We start from the raw sequence: 18681 nt of genomic DNA on the forward strand, positions 1-18681 counted from the left end.
TGCTGTTCAGGATTGCCTCTCTCTCACCCCATCCCACCCCACCCCTGAAGCACATGTAGCATCCCTGGCTCCTACCTACTAAATGATGGTAGTACCCCCTGCCTAGTCACCATGCAACTAAAAATGCCCCACTACTAAGAATGGTTTCCTGCCTTTCCCTCTGTGTGATCTACAACACCTACAATTTACTCACTCCTTGACAGTCATAGGGCATATGGTCATATGATGGAGACATGGCATTACACTCACATTTCTAAAACAGGAGTTATTGAGAACTTAAGAACTGTATTATACAATGCCATTATTATATAATGCCAAGTAGTATTGTGACAAGCATTTTCCTACTACTACTACAGCCATTTAAGATTTTAGAAAGAAATGCTCTCCTCAAAACTTATGGCACTAATAAAAAAAAGGAGAAGGATTTGGGAGAAGAAAATATAGAAATTGTAAGATACCTAAATCAGGAGTGTCTTTAAGACATTGTAAGTTGGCTGGCAATTATACTATCATCTGCAAAGATACTATTATTAATAGAATTGAGGTGCATGAGGTTAAGCATTTACATGGACTTTCTTTATAACAGTGGTTCTCAAACTTTAATTTGCACCAAAATTATGGAAGCATTTGTTAAAACATAGATTACTGGGTGCCCCCTCCAGAGCTTACTTCAGTCATTGTAGGGCAGGGCATGAGAATTTGCATCTGTTACAAGTTCCCAGGCTATGCTAATGCTGCTGGTCCAAGGCCCACACTTGGGACTAGCATATAGCTTTACAAGATGTTCCATTTCCTTCTAAACATGATCAGATATACAGGATACATGGAAGCATTGCAATAATGAATATGAAAAATTAATAACAACCTTCTAGGCTACTATTCCCCAAAACCTTCTATATTCCATCCTCCCCTATTAAAGCAGGAGATCACCATAGGGATAAGAACATAGAGAAAAAGAGGTCTGAGCTAATCTTTTAACCAAACTAATCACCAGCTATATGCAATTGAAGCTAAGGGATACTTATACTTACAAAGTAAGGATGTGGTTGATAATAGAGGGAATTTGAATATTGATGAAATATTTGGAGATTTAAGAACTATCCATTTTGTTATGCTGGTATTGTGTTTAACAGATGAAATGATGCCTTGGTTTTACATAAAAATAATCTAGTACAGGGGCCTCCTTGGTGGCGCAGGGGTTAAAGACACAGTGCTATCAAGCTATCACCAGCCACAGCAGCTCCCTCCAGGGAGCTAACACGCATGGCACAGCAGACATCTCCTGTTGCTTCCATTGCTCCCCTCAGCAGTATATTTCAGTAGATCTGCCTGTTCTGCTCCCCACTCTGTCTCTGGTGAATCCTCTCACCCCCTGCACCTCTGGCTTATACCCCAGTTCATGTATGCATAAATAAATCTTAAAAAAATATATAGTACAAAGAAGGAAAGCAAGGAATGTTACATATGGGAAAAAAAGGTAACCATGAGTGGCTAACTGCTGAAGTTGGATGATGAGTTCATGGTAGTAAGGTCCCACTATTTTCTCTACTTTTGATTATTTTTGCAATTTTCTATGCCACAGAGCAAATAACATGATAGATAGAATATAAAAAAGTCAAAGATTTAAGTAGAAAGAGTCAAAACAACCCAATTAGGCAGTTCCTTGAAATTCAGTCTTTCACTTTCACTTGAGAGTAAATCACACATTTAACAATAATCAACATGATGGAAATATAGTTTTTAGTTCAAAGTGAAAATAAATTAATGTATATAACCAAAATATATCAAAGAAACATAAGAAAACTACAGCAAAATTACAAACTTACCTAGTCATCATAAGAATTGGTTTCATATATAAGAATACATTTTATAAAGTGAGCTGAACTAAATAGAAGCCATAGCTGCAAGTTCTAATATCACCTTTCCAATGTTTTGCTATATTTAACACTCGCAAGTCACTTCGAGACTTAAGGGATGTTTTCTGAATTATAAAATAGAACTTTAAGAAATAACCTTCCTCACAAAAATTGTGGGGAAGAAAAGTGAAAAGTAACAAGAAAATCTTTCCAGAAAAGTATACATCTAAGCATTTACAAGAAACTATTAGGTCTCACACCACACTATTAAACTCGACATGCAAACATTTTTGTATAGGATTGGAAGATAACTCACAGGGGACTGCTCATCATGGGCTTCATGTTGGTGTCCATAGAAAGCCACAACAACCAATTCTGCAGTAGCTCCTTCAGACTCTGAAGAACACTACACTAAGGGAGAAAGAACAAAAAATTATTTGTAAAATCATTCAGACATATCATAGTGTTGAAAACTAACAGACTAAGCCAGAGGCTTAGAGGTGGAAGGGGCCTTCGAAATGACCTCGGGTTCCAATCGAAAACTGAAAAGCTGCTGCTCCAACCTCACCAGTCTCCAAGAGACAAATGAATTCAAGTACAAGTTTATTTTGCCATTTTCTCTATAAGAAATACACCTCTACATGACTGGCTGCCCCCAGCTTATCATCCAGGAAAAGACTCTTGTTGCTCCAAATTAGGTTCATTTACAACATATATTACATCATAATACAGCATCACCCTCCCAACTGTCTCCGCTCATGAAATTGCTAGATAAAAGGGTTTCCCATCCTTTTTACTTTGTGTCTACAACTACAATTTATTCCTTTTTTTCGTGGTTATCTTATCTTCTGTGACTGTGGAAAACAACTCTAGTCTTTCTCAGAACTTGAGTTTTCACACACAAAAAAATAGTCTGGACAAAAGTGTGCTCAGGGCATTTATGAGGATAAATCACATCTAATAATTTGAAAGCAACTCATGTGATGCCAAAACCTAATATAAAAAAGCTTTCTTACACATCCTTAATAAATAATGGCCTACATACAATTTGAGTGCCTCCACTGATAAGGTTCTCACTGCTACTTCACAGAACAGTTCAATTAATGTTTTAGAAATTCACACCTTGTGCATTTGGGTTATAAATATGCTTGAGTTGGCAGTAATTCCGGAGTCATCTAAAACAATTTTCCATTTTGATGTCAATTGGGGAATTTAACATTTGAAAAGTTATTCAGTACTAGGTCATATCTTGAAAGCAAAAATCCTTAATCCCTCATCCACCTACTCTACCCCCACCCTATCCTCATATGAAGAGAAGACATGAAATTTTTATGTTTATGAGAAGGGGACATGGGTTTTAAAAAAGGTTGAGAAACACCTATTGTACATATGAACCTTCTATTATACATATGAACCTTCTCCACATAAGTATCCCTGGTAGACAGTTAACTAAACCTACATCTAACTGACTCTGTTGGGAAATGTACTCCCTTTTAAGGTCCTTTATCCCATTTTGAGTTACTCTACCTGTAATTAAGACATTGCCCTATATCTAATCCTGCCTCCTGCAGCCAGAGGTCTGTTCTTTCCATGGGATATAGCAACAGAATACAAGCCTTTTCGTTGAAAAGGTAAATATAAAATCAATAATGAATTCCCTTTAAGAAGGGAATCAGCTTTAAAGATATTATAAAGAAATCAAATAGATCTTCTATTTAATCAGGTGCCAGAGGAAAAAACTGCCTTGTTTTAGAACATTACAAATATTTTGTGAGTCACAAAGTCTCATTAGCTTAATTATTACTAACATTCGATGAATTTGCTTGTAAGATCAAAGAGCCCATTTCAGATTGTACTTTGCTATAGTCAGTTTTTCTCATGAATTTGTCTCTCTTCGTTTTCTGAACACAACACAAAAGCTACCTATCTTCAACCCTATTTCCAAACCATTACTCCTCCTTCCTTGTGTAAAATATCCCTTTCCCCTTTGATGTTTACACTGTGCAACTACCCTCCCCTTATTTTTTATCTTTCCTCATCTCTGCTATTCACCTCCTGAAAACCAATTTCAATGAGGACCTTACCACACTGTCTGTCATCAACCCTCAGTTTTTCGCGTCCAAGTAGATAATCCACCCAACACTTCAACTTCACAGTTCCTTGCTCTCAAATAAAATACCCATCTTCACTCTACCTTAGTTCCCATTCCCCCAGCCACACACTAGACTTTGTCATAACTTGAAATGAGCCACCATTGAAATCTACTATTTTCCTTTCTTTGTTAAGACTTCCCATTCTTCCAATTTTCTCGCGTCTTCAACTACAACTAATTATTTTTGCTCCTCAGCTTGAGAGACATTCAATCCCTTGATTCTTTCATTTTGAACCTCAATTTTCAGGCTTGTAAGCTTTCTCCTGGTCTTACCGTCCAATCTAGACTATTGTCAGCCATGCACAGCTTCCTTGCATTCCATTCAATCAGTAAAACCCTGACTGATTCAATTTCATAGCTCACTTTCTGGTCCCTACATCTGAGCTGAAAACACACACAAATATACCGACTGGGCCTCCTCTGGTGGCGCAGCGGTTGCGTGCTGGGCTGCGAAGCTGCCCGTAGCCTCTACAGTGCCGGTTCGATCCCTGGCCACTGGGTGAGGGTCCCACATTGCGCTCAGACCTCTCCTACCACCCGCTGCTCCCCTCAGCAGTGTACTTCATCAGTCTGCCTGTTCTGTTTCCTGCTCTGGCTCTGGTGAATTCTCTCACCCTCCCGCGCTTCTGACTGTACCCAGTGATTGTATAAATAAATAAATCAATCTTTAAAAAAAAAAAAACAAATATACCGACTGACACCACTCTAAATTTATGGTCTTCCACTTCATCCAGGTCCTTAACAAAAATCGATAATCCTTTTACTTGTTTTCCATCAGCTAGCTGTGCTCCCCTTTCTCCCTCTCTCTCTCCCACAATCCCTCCTTCTCTCCCCTCGCTCCTTCCCATTTTCCTCAGTGGTTGTCAAAGCCCCCTGCCCAATTCTATCCTCTACAGCATGCTTCCTATTTTGAGAAATTTAACATTTTTAGACATGAGGTATTTTAATTTCTTGCCCTTTCTTCCAACTCCACAAATATCTACATATCAACCTATCTATAACCCTTTTCACACAGTCTTAGATGTAAGTGGTGCCTCCCCATCCATTCTTCTGCCTAATCTTAAGCCTTCATGTACCTTCATGTTTCTTCTGAAACCCTGTACCATCAATTATCCCCCATCTTTCCTCCATTTTAACCTCTTCCTCTTCTCAACTGGTTCCTTCCAGTCTACCCCCCCTCCCAAATACAACCTTCCCTTGGTTCAAAGTCCCACTAATCTCTCTACCACTTCTTTTTAGCCAAACTTTTGGAAATGTAAGTCTATATTCATTGTCTTAACTCACTTCTCATTAACGCCTTAATTTCCATAACTGGCTTCTACCTCGACACTCCAATGAAATGGCTCATAAAATAAAGGTAACCAAAACCTCTGTCTTATCAATTCCAAAAGGAACTTTTTGATCCTTATCTTTCTGGACCTTCTTGAGATTTCTGGCAACATCATTCTGTCACTCCTTCTTGATATGCTGTATTCTGTTTCCTTGGCACTATTCTCCTGGTTCTTTCTAGACCTATTAAAAAATTTTTCTTGTAGACTCTCCTGCTTTTCATCTGAGTATTAAATACTGAATATTACACTGAGTTCTGTTCATGGTCTACTTTCTGTTTCCCTTTTTCTCTCCCTTTCCCTTCCAACTCCCCACTCTTAGAAATAAATATATATGTGTACATATAAATGCATATATACATATTATGTTGGACTATGTGAAATTGCCAATTGTCAAACCTCTATGCGTGGACTTTGATTTGAGTACTGCAGTACCTCAAAGTCTAGGTTCAAGAGAATCTGGTTAGAAAACTACCACTGTAACATGACTTTGGAACCCTGTACCACTGATCATAGACTAAAATTTCCTACTGTATCTAAGAAAAACAGTTGTTTTTATATTCACCTTGAAATAAATGGTTGATGTAAAGAACAGCTGTGCTAGGTGGTCAAAGAGAAGTGGTTTCAGTTCTAGGAATTAAGAAAAAAAGATTAGTCAAACTCCATTTAGTTAATACTTCATTGAATTAAATTGCTCCAAATTTTCATACTTACCAGAGAAGCTACTGAAAGGAGTCCAGCTCACAAGTTGAAGTAACTGTGACCGACAACACAAGCCATCCCAGAGAGGAAGGCTCTTATACAGGAAAGCTTCACAGGAATAAAATCCCTCCTGTAAGACAATTCAATAACAAAACTTTACAGGAAACTCTTCAGTCATTATTGCTCTCTAAACAACGAGTCAATTTCATGCTATGATTGTTTTATTCTTAAGCTAATTTTTTACAATCAATATAATTTTTTATCATCAATATAATAAAGCTTTGATGTTAGGTGCCAGGCTTCCTCATAAAAAGTATCAGATGATTTTGGATACAATACCATGTTTATCAATAGAGTTTTCAAATACCATAAAACTTGGAAAGAAGGTAAAAAAAAACTAGGCTATGGAATATTTTTATAAGATAAATGACAATTGTTTTATTTTGGAGTGTGAGCAGTGAACAAAATGTATGGAACATTAAATAACAACTCTGGGATATCATTAGAGGTCAAGACTAAATCCAATCTATGGGCAGCTCCACCTTAAGAGGCCTGAATGTCTAGGGTGTTTATATTTCCATCAAAGTAAGGATCCAGGCCATTCTTTTTTCCCTTTGTTGCCTTGAGCCTTAAATAGTGGAGTGCACCAGGACTCCATTCTAGACCTTTTTATGACATGGATTCTCTGGACAATCTCATCCAGAACCTAGCTAAAACTACCACCCATCATCAAGAGGAACACTAAATGTTCATCTCTACCCAAGATCTCATTGATAAGCTCTGGACTCATTACCTAACTGGATACTAGATATTGCCACTTACATGTCCCACAGGCATCTTTTAAATCAAATTTATCTTTCTTTCATACCTGTTCCTCCTATACTCCCTTTCTTACTGAATGCCATCATTATCCTCTGTAGCAAGAAACCTATAAGTCAACCTAAATTTGTCCCTTTAGCCTAACCACCATCATCCATAACCAATTTCCAATTCAGTGGCTTCACACTAAATCCTTAAGATTTGTCAAAGATTTATTGAACATTCCTTCTACAACAGGTGCCAAGCTGAACACCTGGACATGAACAAAAGTTAGACAAGGCTCCTGCCCAATGGGAGCTCACAATGTATGGAAAACAGATGCTGAAAATGCCATGATATAGGCAAACACAGAATCTTAAAAGAGCACAGATAACAAATATCTAACCAACACTGGGGTGAGGAGCAAAGGCTTCTTAATGGTTCTCATACCCGAGTACAACACAGGGTTACCTAGGCCAAGTCATTAATTGGCTGAAACATATTCTACATTCAAAAACAGGCTTGTTGATTATAAGCACATAAGTAGTGAACCTATGAGCTTTATTTTATTGGCTAATTCAATTAATTAAAGGCATTCAAATACATTGTCAGTTTACTCTCTTAAATTACAGGCCTCTCCCTCTTATTTGCATAATTTAACAAATTATTTCTTCAGTTCCAACAATACAAAGGTAAACATCAGTTTAACTCAGTTTAACTCAACTTACAACGAGCTTCAAAATGAGCAATTATTGTTTACTAAAGATATCAAACACCAAAGAAAAGGATATTGCAATAAACTTTAGAAAGAAGTGATGGAATGTGTAGGAAAAGTGGAATCTTACTTGTAAGAAACATTCTGCCCTGATGATAGTGTCCAGGAAGTCAGCAAATTCTTTTCCATGTTTATAATTATTCACCTTGTACCAAATACATTCTGGAGCAGAAATATTAAACAAAAGCATCTGGTTGTACAATAAAAACTACACAAAACATAATTACCACTTCTTTAAAGTGGCAAATGACAAAAACAAACAAGCCATTAGCTTCATACATCCTAGCCAACTCACACTATGGATTATAACTTATATGTGGAGGTGTCAGTGATATGTTTCTTGAGAACTTGGGAATGTAGGGCAAAGCTTCTGGTGGAAAAAAATAGACAGGTAAAATTCATATATGATGAATAAGATTAGCTTTATGTCACACACAGTAATCCAACAGGCTATATAAATTGTATCATATCCTAAAAGAAAGGCCAAATAAGGAAGAAGAGTTTAGACGGAAGTAACTAAAACTGACTTTAAACACTTGAAGAGTGAGGAGTGACAAATATGGGAAAGAAACAATCTGGTCAACAGAAACATTATCTTTAGAGAAATAAACCCTCTGTGAGTACCAAAATGATCAGGTTTATTGAGGCCTGGATGAAAGACTCCCTCATATTTGCTCTTTCCTTCAATTCTATAATTCAGATGATTTTGATGACTAATTTGGCTCCCATATATACTAATAACAAATAGGGGATATTTTAGTTGACAGACATGAACATTTTGGTCAACAGAAAAAATTACAGTTAACCCTTGAAGAATGAGTGGGTCAAAAATCTGTGTATCATTTTGGTTCCCCCAAAACTTAACTACAACTGTTCCTTATAATCCTCAGGGATTGATTGAAGGACCCTATCCACTTGAATACCAAAATCCAAGGATGTTCAGATCCCTTACAGTTGGTGCTCCATATCCATGGGTTCTACATGTGTAGTTGACTGAATCTGTGAACATGGGCTCCATGGACATGGAGGGTCAACTGTATTAACAGAATAAAGAATCACGTGTAAGAGGTTACTCTTCCTTAAAGCTACAAAGGAAGCATTCAGGGTTTGAAGATATGATGATCAGAGAAATAATTACAGCATAGGACGGATCCTCCTGTCTAAAATTTGGCATCCTTTTAAAAGAAACCCATTTGAAAATTATGTTGCTCCTTCTTCATTCATCCAATACTAAAGTATCAATCTTTACCTTCTTGTAATGTTTGACTCAACCAGTAATACAACCTCAGTAAGACTGACTCATCTCTGACACAGTTAATATAGTGAAGCAGCAGAGAGTTGTTCAGCACTGCACCCATCTGAGAAGGCAGCTGCAAAGACAGAACAATCAGCCAACTGTAAGAATATGAAAAGGTCAGAGCAACAAGGAAATCATCAGATAGGAAATACATAATAATTAAATATGTAATAAATAAAATACATAATAAAAAGACCACGAAGACCAAATGGCAAATGTAAATAAACACATGATCCGGTCACAAACCTCTAAGCAGTGGATGTTCTGTAAGAATTGAGGGAAGCTTTTTAGCTGTTCTGGTGAAAATGATGCATTGTTACTGAGATAATCAGAAAGACTCATCCCTTTTTTCCCACATTCTTTACTGCAGCTACTGGAACTCAGCCTTGGTATAACTGAGTGAGAATTCCATTTCTAAAGAATAAAGACAATACAAAAATTTATCAAAGGATGAAACAAACTATAAATGTACAAGCAGTTGTTAAGGTGGTTTAATGAGTGGAGTCTGAATGTGATTTGCAAAGAAGCCTGGGTGATTACAATGTATTTAAATATCTATAATCTCTTCCAACATTTGAATGATTATTGTTTGAATAACAGAAGGCTTCATAGTCTATCTCAGGTTTTAGATTCTTACTCTTTTTACTGGATGGAAATTAGCTAGACTTAGTACCAGTTGTAGAGGTTCCAGGGAAGGTCTTTGGTTCCTTTGCCTCACACCAAGTAAAGCTGTCTTCCACAGATTCTCTGAATTCTTAAAATAGATCTATAAATTGGATATAAAGTACAGGAGAGAAGGTACCCATGTCAGTAACGTCTGTAAAGTCTAAATCTCTTTATTAATTGAAACATTAATTATGAAATAATTTGTACCCTTTTAAATCCATTTGAGTTTTTTTCTAATCAGGAATCTATTAACAAAATCAAATGGAATCAAACCAAAATGCTAATTCCTAAAAAAAAAAAAAAAAAAAACTTTCCAGGAAAAATTCCATAATACTAAATCTTAAAGCAGTATGCTATAAACATTTTAGTCCAAGAGAGCCTCCCTGGTGGCCTGGGGGTTGGGTCTCAGTGTTATCACTTTTTTTTTTTTGAGATTTATTAATTTATACAAGCACTGGGTATAGTCAGAAGATCGGGAGGGTGAGAAAATTCACCAGAGCCAGAGCGGGGAACAGAACAGGCAGACTGACGAAATATGCTGCTGAGGGAGCAGCGGGCACGGCAGGAGAGGTCTGTGCACCATGTGGGACCCTCGCCCAGTGGCCGGGGATTGAACCGGCACTGCAGAGGCTGCGGGCAGCTTTGTAAGCCCAGCGCTCAACCACTGCGCCACCAGGGGAGGCCCACAGTGCTATCACTTTTTAAGGCCTGAGTTTGATCCCCAGCCAGGAAGCTAACCCACATATGGTGCAGCGGACCTCTCCTGTCTGGCCTCTCCGCTGCTCCCCTCAGCAGTGTATTTCAGTAAATCTACCTGTTGTGTGTCTGTTCCCCACTCTGTTTCTGGTGAGTCCTCTCACCCTTTCCCCCCTTCCCTGCAACTCTGGCCTACACCCCAGTTCTTCCACACAAAACTTAAAAAAAAAGAACACACACACATTTTAGTCGAAGTCTGTAAATTAACTTGATCAAAATAACATTACAATCTTAATATGACTCATCACTCCTTAATTGCTTACCTTCTTCCTTATAGGCAAAGATACAGAAATCAAAGTAGGAGCAAAGAACTTATACAGTGACAACAAAGCCTGGAGATGTGGCTGCATTCCCTGAAATAAAATAAGACTTTTCAATTTCTGATTCTGTGGCCAGTAATAATAAAAAAGGAACAATAAAATACACATTAAACATATACTCAGATCCTAATTTTACTGTGTGATAATTATAGGAAGATGCTATAGAAAACAAAAGAATGAATAACCAGACATGTAAATCAACTATCATAAAACAACCCTCCCCAAACTGTGGTCTTCTCTTTAATGACCTTTTCCCCTATTTCACCTCTTCCTTATATTTTCTCTCTTCTTCTCTTCCTATTTTATCTTCTTTGCCCATGCCTTAGGGTTTATCAGTCATATCTGCTGGCATAGCTTATTCTCACTGGTAGCATAAAAATTTACTCATTCTTGATATAGACAACAAGGTAGGAGGATAAAAAGGGAAGCCGTGGAAACAGAGTAAAGGAAATATTAATACTTTACTGTCATAATTCCTGGGAAATTAACTAGGCAATTTAACAACTGGTAAGCTTGATAAAACTGAAACAATTCTTAATTCATTAATTCATAATCAAAGAAGTCATTGCTGCTGGATACCTGTATTTGACTATCTCAGCAATTCAAAGAAGCATATCACTAAAATGAATTCTAAGGAAATAACCAAGTTGTTTTGTTATGTTATAATTTTGTTGAATCAAACACCATACAAAATGTGGAAGGCAGAAAACAGGACTTAGAAATACAATACTCCTATCTTATAACAGCACCTTGAAATTAAATTCATTATAACAAAACCAAAACGACCCAGTTTATCTGTGTTGAAATATTTTCTGATCTCTGTACTTAATTTCAATAAATATCAGAATGTCTGTTATGGGTTGGGGTTTTCTTTGACAGAGCAAATATTTAGTAGTGGAGAGACCTCTAAAAGGTATTGTCTAGTTAACATCATTCTTCCTTTTTTTTTTTTTTAAAGGGAAGACTTTCAGTTAAACATGGCATATTGAGCATAATGTGCTTAACTCTGGGTATCCCCAGAGCCACACTAAAAAGTAAAGAAATGTAAAAGGCGTAAAACACAAATTCAAAGAGAACAAATAAGAAAGGAGACAACACGAAATGAGAGATCTCAAAATGATTTTGGAACCTAGAATGAAGATAGGCAGATAGTCCCTAACTTAGCAGAACAGAGAAAAGGAAACCTAAGAGAACAGAGGGGAAAAAAATCAGTTAAGTTACACAGGATAATCCTCACCAACCTTTAAGATAAGACTTAATGCCCCCTTCCTTTTTCGAAGTTTGTTCCCAACAGGGCCCAGTACATGTAGCTTAACAACACACTTCCTCTTCCTACCATTAATGCCTGCCACTAGAAAGACAATTTCTGTTTCATTTCCTTCATGGATGGGGAATTACAGGGCATGGTGTATAGAAGGAAAACATGTCTCTGCAGGTATCAGAAATTCATGTATCCAATGTTTTCTTACATGTGAGCCTTTGCTTATTATGATATTTGTTTGTTTACATATGAGCGTGGCTGTATCCTCTTAGTTTGATATTGCTGGACTTGACTAAATTCACCAAAATCCAGCTAATCAAAACAATGTTATGAATGCATCTTTATAACATGGTGTGAACTGATAACGGAATAACTTAGTAATGTACTACATAGGATGTTAAGAATGAAACCATACATTTATTGACTGGGTTTAAAATTTTTAAGCAATCATCATGTATTAAAAATCATTTTTTAAAACTGAACATACACTGTTGTTTCAGCTAGTAGAAATCAGCAAAGTCTTATTTAAGGTTAGAATTTTCTTACTCTGTTGAAATGTTTTGCTGCAAGATGGAAATGTACATTTCCTATTAATGTGAAATAAAATTCAATTTGGACAAAAACATTGTCATTAATATCCTCAGAGAGCTAAGAGAAAATATTATACCCAGAGAACCAAAACAGGAAACTACAAAACAAGAATAACCAATTGTACTAACAGGAAGCCTTGGTGGAGAAGCACAAATGTGCATGTATATTTCTGTTTTTCATTAATTTAAATGCCTTTAGGTAGGTCATGCAGGCTTCAGCAGTTAGGCAGGGGCACTATAACTTGCTATTGCTTTATACCCAAAGCTTCGCAGATTTGTTACCTGGCAGGTATAGTGGCAATAGCAATGCAAGAGTTGGAAGGACAAGAGAAACAGGCCAGGGAATACACTGAAGTTTAAGTATCCAGAAAAGAATGCTTTCCTACATCATATCCATATACAGACAAAAAGAGAAATTCATTTTGACTATTCCCTGACACTTATCCTCCAGCCTTACCTCCCCAGTTCCCTGAACAGCTCCTGCTATTTGATATCTACGCGTCTTTGTTCACGCTGTTCCCTCTGCCGGGAGTGTCCTCTTCTCCTTCCTAGCTTAGTTAAACCCTATTCATCCCTGAAAATTCCTCTCAAGCACCACCATCGCTCCTCCTTGATCCCAAGCCTGATTCTCATTTTTTTATTTTGTTGACTGAGCTCCCCAGAAATAAATTCCTTTAAGATAATGATTCATTCAATTTTATATCCCCAAAGCCTAGCTCAGTACCTAGCACATAATATACTGTTTTAGTCTTTTTAGTACTCACCATTTTGGCTTGAAGATCAAGCAGTTTTCTCACACGAAATGGTTTAACTAAAAATAGTAACAAAAAAAGAAAGAAATACCATGCATCTGGTTCACAATAAAAAGAAACCATGTAATTCATATAGCTTCATCTTACAACACATCAAGAATATAAACACCTTTTCAGTTAAGCCATTAAGCAAAATGTCCTCAGGTAAAAATACTAAAAAGCAATTCCCACAAAATCCTGTCAAGAACTAACGCTAATAGTTAACCTTATAAAAGCCAATACAAATGCTAACTGCAGAGAGTAAGTACAAGACAACCAAAGTGAAAATACTCACCATTATCTTTTTTGGTAAGTAAATACAACAAATGGCAGACATAAGGGCACTGTTAAAACATAAAATTTTGAGAAATGACAATGTATTTTGAACACATCAGATTTCCTCAAATGTCAATCATACTGATTAAGAAAAAGGCATCAGGACATCATTGAAAAAGAGTTTTACAAAGCTTACGCTTTACATACTACATGGTAGTGACTTAAAATGTAGTTTACATTGGCATGCCATTTTGAAGTTATTTCTAGAGTATTAAAACAAGGCAATTTGAAAGACAGGAAAAGAACTGCCAAGCACTCTACTTAACAAAAATCCATGTGTTCCTTCTAGTAGACCATATTCATTAAGATACAAACTTGAAACTTTTATCCAGATTTCTCACTTAAAACAGGCTCAAGGTCACTTGCAATTAGGGAAATGCAAATCAAAACTACAAAGAGATACCACCTCACACCAGTGAGAATGGCACATATTAAAAAAACTAGCAACAACAAATGTTGGCGAGGATGTGGAGAGAAAGGCACTCTCCTGCACTGCTGGTGGGAGTGCAAACTGGTCCAACCACTATGGAAAGCTGTGTGGAGATTCCTCAACCTACTAAAGATAGAGCTTCCATATGATCCAGCAATTCCACTCCAAGGTATTTACCCAAAGGACACAGAAACATTAATTCCAAAGAGCACCAGCACCCCTATGTTTATAGCAGCACAATTTACAACAGCTAAGCTTTGGAAGCAACCCAAATGCCCAAAAATATATGACTGGATCAACAAGATGTGGTACATATACACCATGGAATATTACTCAGCAATCAAAAAAGATAAACACATGCAATTTGCAGCAACATGGATGGAGCTGGAAGGGATCAAGCTCAGCAAAACAAGCCAGAAAGAAAAAGAAAAATACCGGATGGTCTCACTCATAACAGGAATCTAGAAAACCTAAATAAGGGCCCAGGAAAAAGAATAACTATAAGAAAGAAAAAAATCAAAATCAACAAACAACTATGAACCAGAGACACACTTTGGGGGGTTGGGGGGTGGAGGGATTGGAGTCAAAATCCGGGGATTGCAATTGTATGGTGAATATAAAAAAAAAATTAAAAAATAATTTAAAAAAGCAAATAAATGCAACATGTAAGTGTTATTGATATAAGATCCTCAAAAAAAAATCTGCCTGTTCTGTTCCCCACTCTGTCTCTGGCGAATCTCACTACCCCTACACACCTCTGACCTGTACCCTAGTTCTTGTATGCATAAATAAATAAATCTTTTTTTAAAAATAAAGCTTATCCCCAGGTTGTTTGGTCTTCACAATTATCATTTTCCATGATCATAATATTCAGGGGAATGTACATACCAAATTTAACATTTGCATTTCTAGTAGTAGTGCAATAGCTGACATGAAATGGAGTTAGTAAGTATCTTTCTGAGTAAATTTCTTCAGGATACCTTATAACCTCAAACCTTGCACATAAAAATCCAAATATATTCATTCCAAAAGTATCTCCTCACAAGTTTTTTTTACTGTCAAAGGTATCATCATTCTCAGTCATGCAGCCTTAGAAACTCAAATCTTTATCTCCTAACTCTTCCCTAAATTCAGCTGAGACATCTGGTCACACAAAGTCTTCCTTTACAGTTTACCCTAATATTTGCTCTTCCATTTTTCATTCCCACTGCTACCCCCTTAGCCTAGTACAGTGATTCTCAACCTTTTTGGTCTCAGGACCCTTTACACTCTTAAAAATTAGAGGACCACTTTGAGCTTTTGTTTATCTGGATTGTATAAATCATTATCAGAAATTAAAACTAAGAAATTTAAATGTTTAGCTCATTAAAAATAAATTATTACATGCTAATATAACATTTCATGAAAAAAACTGTATTTCCCAAACAAAAATAATCAATTTCACTTTTACAACTCTACATATCTCTTTAATGTTTCTGGCTTAATAGATTCTGTTTCTGCATTAAATTTGTTCGATGTGTTGTTTTTATTGACGTACATGAAGAAAATTCAACCTCACGTGGATATGTAGTTAAAAGTGAAGGAATATTTTAATAACCTTTCAAAAAAAGTGTGTGTATTACTCTTTGATTCTACACCAAAATTTGATAAGTGGTTGTCCATGAAGGGTTAGCAGCAATGTGGAATCTGAAATGTTATTAATGAACTCTTTTGGTATTCTGTTCCATTAAAACTCATTGATATATCTTGTATTTTGAGTGGGTCTTTTAATCATGCATGATTTTGTAACATAATGCTCAGTCATCTGGAAAATATTGTTTCACTAAGTTATACTATGCTTCCAAATATTGACACATTTCATTATATAATTATCTAAAAACAGCATTCAATAATATCACCACCTATCTCATCAGAAAAGTCTTTAAGTATTGGGAAGCCATCGAGTTCACAGTGGCAGACACAAATTTTCTGAACATGTAATTTTTGTTTGAAAGTTCAACTTTTATCACTAGCAACAAATACTGCCACTTTGGAATGACAGACTCACTTTGCTCATTTTCAACAAAACATCTATCAAATAGCCAAATCTGAATAACCATAGTTTATATGTCAATCTTTCAAGTAAAAAAAAAATGGTATTCTATTAAGAAAAACAGAAGCTAGTTTAGCTTGCTATGCAATTGCACAGTGCTTTCCCTTAGGACAACTATTGTATTTGAAAGCCTTCAGAAGGGGGGGAATTTTACAGGGACTATAACCAAGATGAAAATGCATGCATCGTACAAAAATGAAAAATGATGTAAAAAATATATAAAATTAAAAAAAGTTAAAAAAAATATTTAAAAAGAAGGGCTTGTTTTTCTTCCATTTCATCACAGGAAATAGTAAACACATGTCTCAAAGTTCAAAATCTACTAAAATTAATAAATTAGTTTTTACTGCTTCATGTGGGGCATTCTTAAGAAAAACTAGCATTTTTGCTTTTTGCTGCAGTGAAGAAAATGACAACTAGTAAAGTTTGGAGCCACTGACTTGATTTGTACTAAGGTGCCAGCAGTTTTATACACCACTGCTTTAGCACCATCAGTATAAATGTCAATATAATAAAAATAGCAACGAACATCTTGATATTACTGTGAAAATAATTTTGACCTCTCAGACTTCCTAAAGGGTCTCCTGAAGTTCACAATACCATATCTGAGCACTGATAGTTTAGGGCTTCATCAATGTTTTATATGGATTATCACATCAGTATCCTAAGTAGTCTTCCTGACTCTAGCCCTTCTCCTCAATTACCCTGTTTGATAATACTAGATACAACTTCCTACAATGCTACTTGCAACATCTTCTGCCCAAAAATCTTTAGTGATTTCCCCACTGACTAGAGAATAAAATCAAATTTTTTTGTATTATATTCAAAGATCTCTACAATCTCATCCAACTTTTTCGGTGTTACCCCCACCCACCACCTGGCACCACTCTAATGAAGTCAGTCTGATCTACTCAAGATCTCCTGAAACACAATTTATATATCTCATAACATTGCTTGAAAAATTTCTGCCATATCAAACATTTCCTCTCATCAAATTTTAAATTCTATTCAACCTTCAAGGCTCAGCTCAATGTTCATATGATTTAGTAATGCTTTTTCTAGTCACTGGTTCACAGTACTCTCTTCCTTCTTGGAAGTATCATACATAGCATTATCATATACTGTCTTTGCTAATTTAACTCTTGAGTTGTTATTTTAACTTTCTGTGTTTGTCTTAAACCCCCAACTGGATTATAAATCCCTGGAATATGGAAACTCTTCTAAACTTTAAGTCATCTACAACACAACAAACGTAGAAACATTGGTTTTTAAAAATGAAATCAGTGAATGAATTCCTTTCCCAAAAGTAAGAGGAAATACTGATGGTTCCTGAAAGTCTTCCGGATGGACAGTAGGTTGATTTCATAGTTATTAATGTTTTCAATGAGAATAATTACACTATTTAATCCAAATCAGTCCACTGGCATCTCATGAAAAGCAATCCTCTCCTTCTCATTAATTCTGATGAGGTTTTTGCAGTGTTAATCAAGAAAATGTAGAGTAAGTGACCCAAAGGATCCTGCTGAAGTGGTTTAAAAGGGAAAAGATGGCAATCACTGCACTAAATCAGCACAGAGTCCAATGTGGAGACAATTCCATCTGTAATTTTACTTCCTTACAAGAAGATATAAAGCAAAGATAGTATAAATTTTATATTTGTTAATCTGAGAGACAGGTGCAAGGATGTTATATTATTCTTTATACTTCTCTATATGTTTGATATATTTTAAAAGAAATAAGGAGAGACACATTGTGTGGCACTTTAAAGAACATATGTTGCATCAATATACAAGCACATGCCATTTGATCAATGCCTTATGCTGTCCAATTTTTACTTACCAGTGTGTCATCTTGCAATGAAGCAAAAAAGAAGCCATAGAGCAAGTTAAGTTGCTCCTTGTGATCTATGAAGTCAAACATTGCAATCAGCCAACGATAAAAAAGTACCTATCAAGAAACAAAATGCTTATCTTTAGAGAAATATAACTGGCATGTAAGAGCTTAACTCCCCCCCGCCCAGGGCTGTTTCAGCACAAAGTAGGAAAATAGATTCTCTGAGTAAAAATTTCTGTTTGTTCCAGAGTCCTTGCATCAAGCTGTATTGTTCCAAAACTACAGGCTTTACACAAAAGGCCACTGCCATTATTCCATAAGTGGCTCTTCCTTGCCAGCCCTTAAGTGGTTCTGAAGGACTTATCATCAAAATGTTTAAAAAGATTACCTTGGTGCTACCAGAACACTTGCCAACACAAAGCCAGGAGACTGCCTTAACCACAGAGTCTTCTGATATTAGAGTTGCTGGAATCGTGCACTTTAACATTCGAGTGTTTACAGCAGTCCCTGGAAAGAAGATGAACTCTAAATTAAACTACATTTTAGTATCCCAATTGTTCCCTTACTACTACTCACTCTTGGTCCTAAAAATCCCACTTTATGCTGAAGGCAATAAAAACGAACAGTAACATTCAGTATCTCTTATCATCATTACAAAACATAGCTCAAAACAAAATGTACCTCTACCTTCTAATACA

The 18681-nt window shown here is 36.2% G+C and overlaps 1 protein-coding gene across 3 annotated transcripts in view; it reads right to left on the reverse strand.

Moving 5' to 3' along the window:
- CENPI (centromere protein I) overlaps nucleotides 1-18681 on the reverse strand; it is a 38323-nt gene that overhangs the window by 12785 nt on the left and 6857 nt on the right. For all 3 annotated transcript variants that reach the window (XM_037512205.2, XM_054695646.1, XM_054695647.1), the window contains exons 4-15: nucleotides 18372-18490; nucleotides 17990-18097; nucleotides 13588-13636; nucleotides 13266-13312; nucleotides 10594-10683; nucleotides 9582-9674; nucleotides 9155-9322; nucleotides 8861-8981; nucleotides 7682-7773; nucleotides 6051-6168; nucleotides 5902-5966; nucleotides 2173-2267 (exon numbers count right to left, since the gene is read on the reverse strand). In XM_037512205.2, the coding sequence (XP_037368102.1) occupies nucleotides 2173-2267; nucleotides 5902-5966; nucleotides 6051-6168; nucleotides 7682-7773; nucleotides 8861-8981; nucleotides 9155-9322; nucleotides 9582-9674; nucleotides 10594-10683; nucleotides 13266-13312; nucleotides 13588-13636; nucleotides 17990-18097; nucleotides 18372-18490 (1165 nt within the window). The remainder of the gene's footprint in view (nucleotides 1-2172; nucleotides 2268-5901; nucleotides 5967-6050; nucleotides 6169-7681; nucleotides 7774-8860; nucleotides 8982-9154; nucleotides 9323-9581; nucleotides 9675-10593; nucleotides 10684-13265; nucleotides 13313-13587; nucleotides 13637-17989; nucleotides 18098-18371; nucleotides 18491-18681) is intronic.

This window comes from Talpa occidentalis, unplaced genomic scaffold, assembly GCF_014898055.3.
Source record: "Talpa occidentalis isolate TD23 unplaced genomic scaffold, MPIMG_talOcc4v2.1 talOcc4.15, whole genome shotgun sequence".
NCBI classification, from domain to species: domain Eukaryota; kingdom Metazoa; phylum Chordata; class Mammalia; order Eulipotyphla; family Talpidae; genus Talpa; species Talpa occidentalis.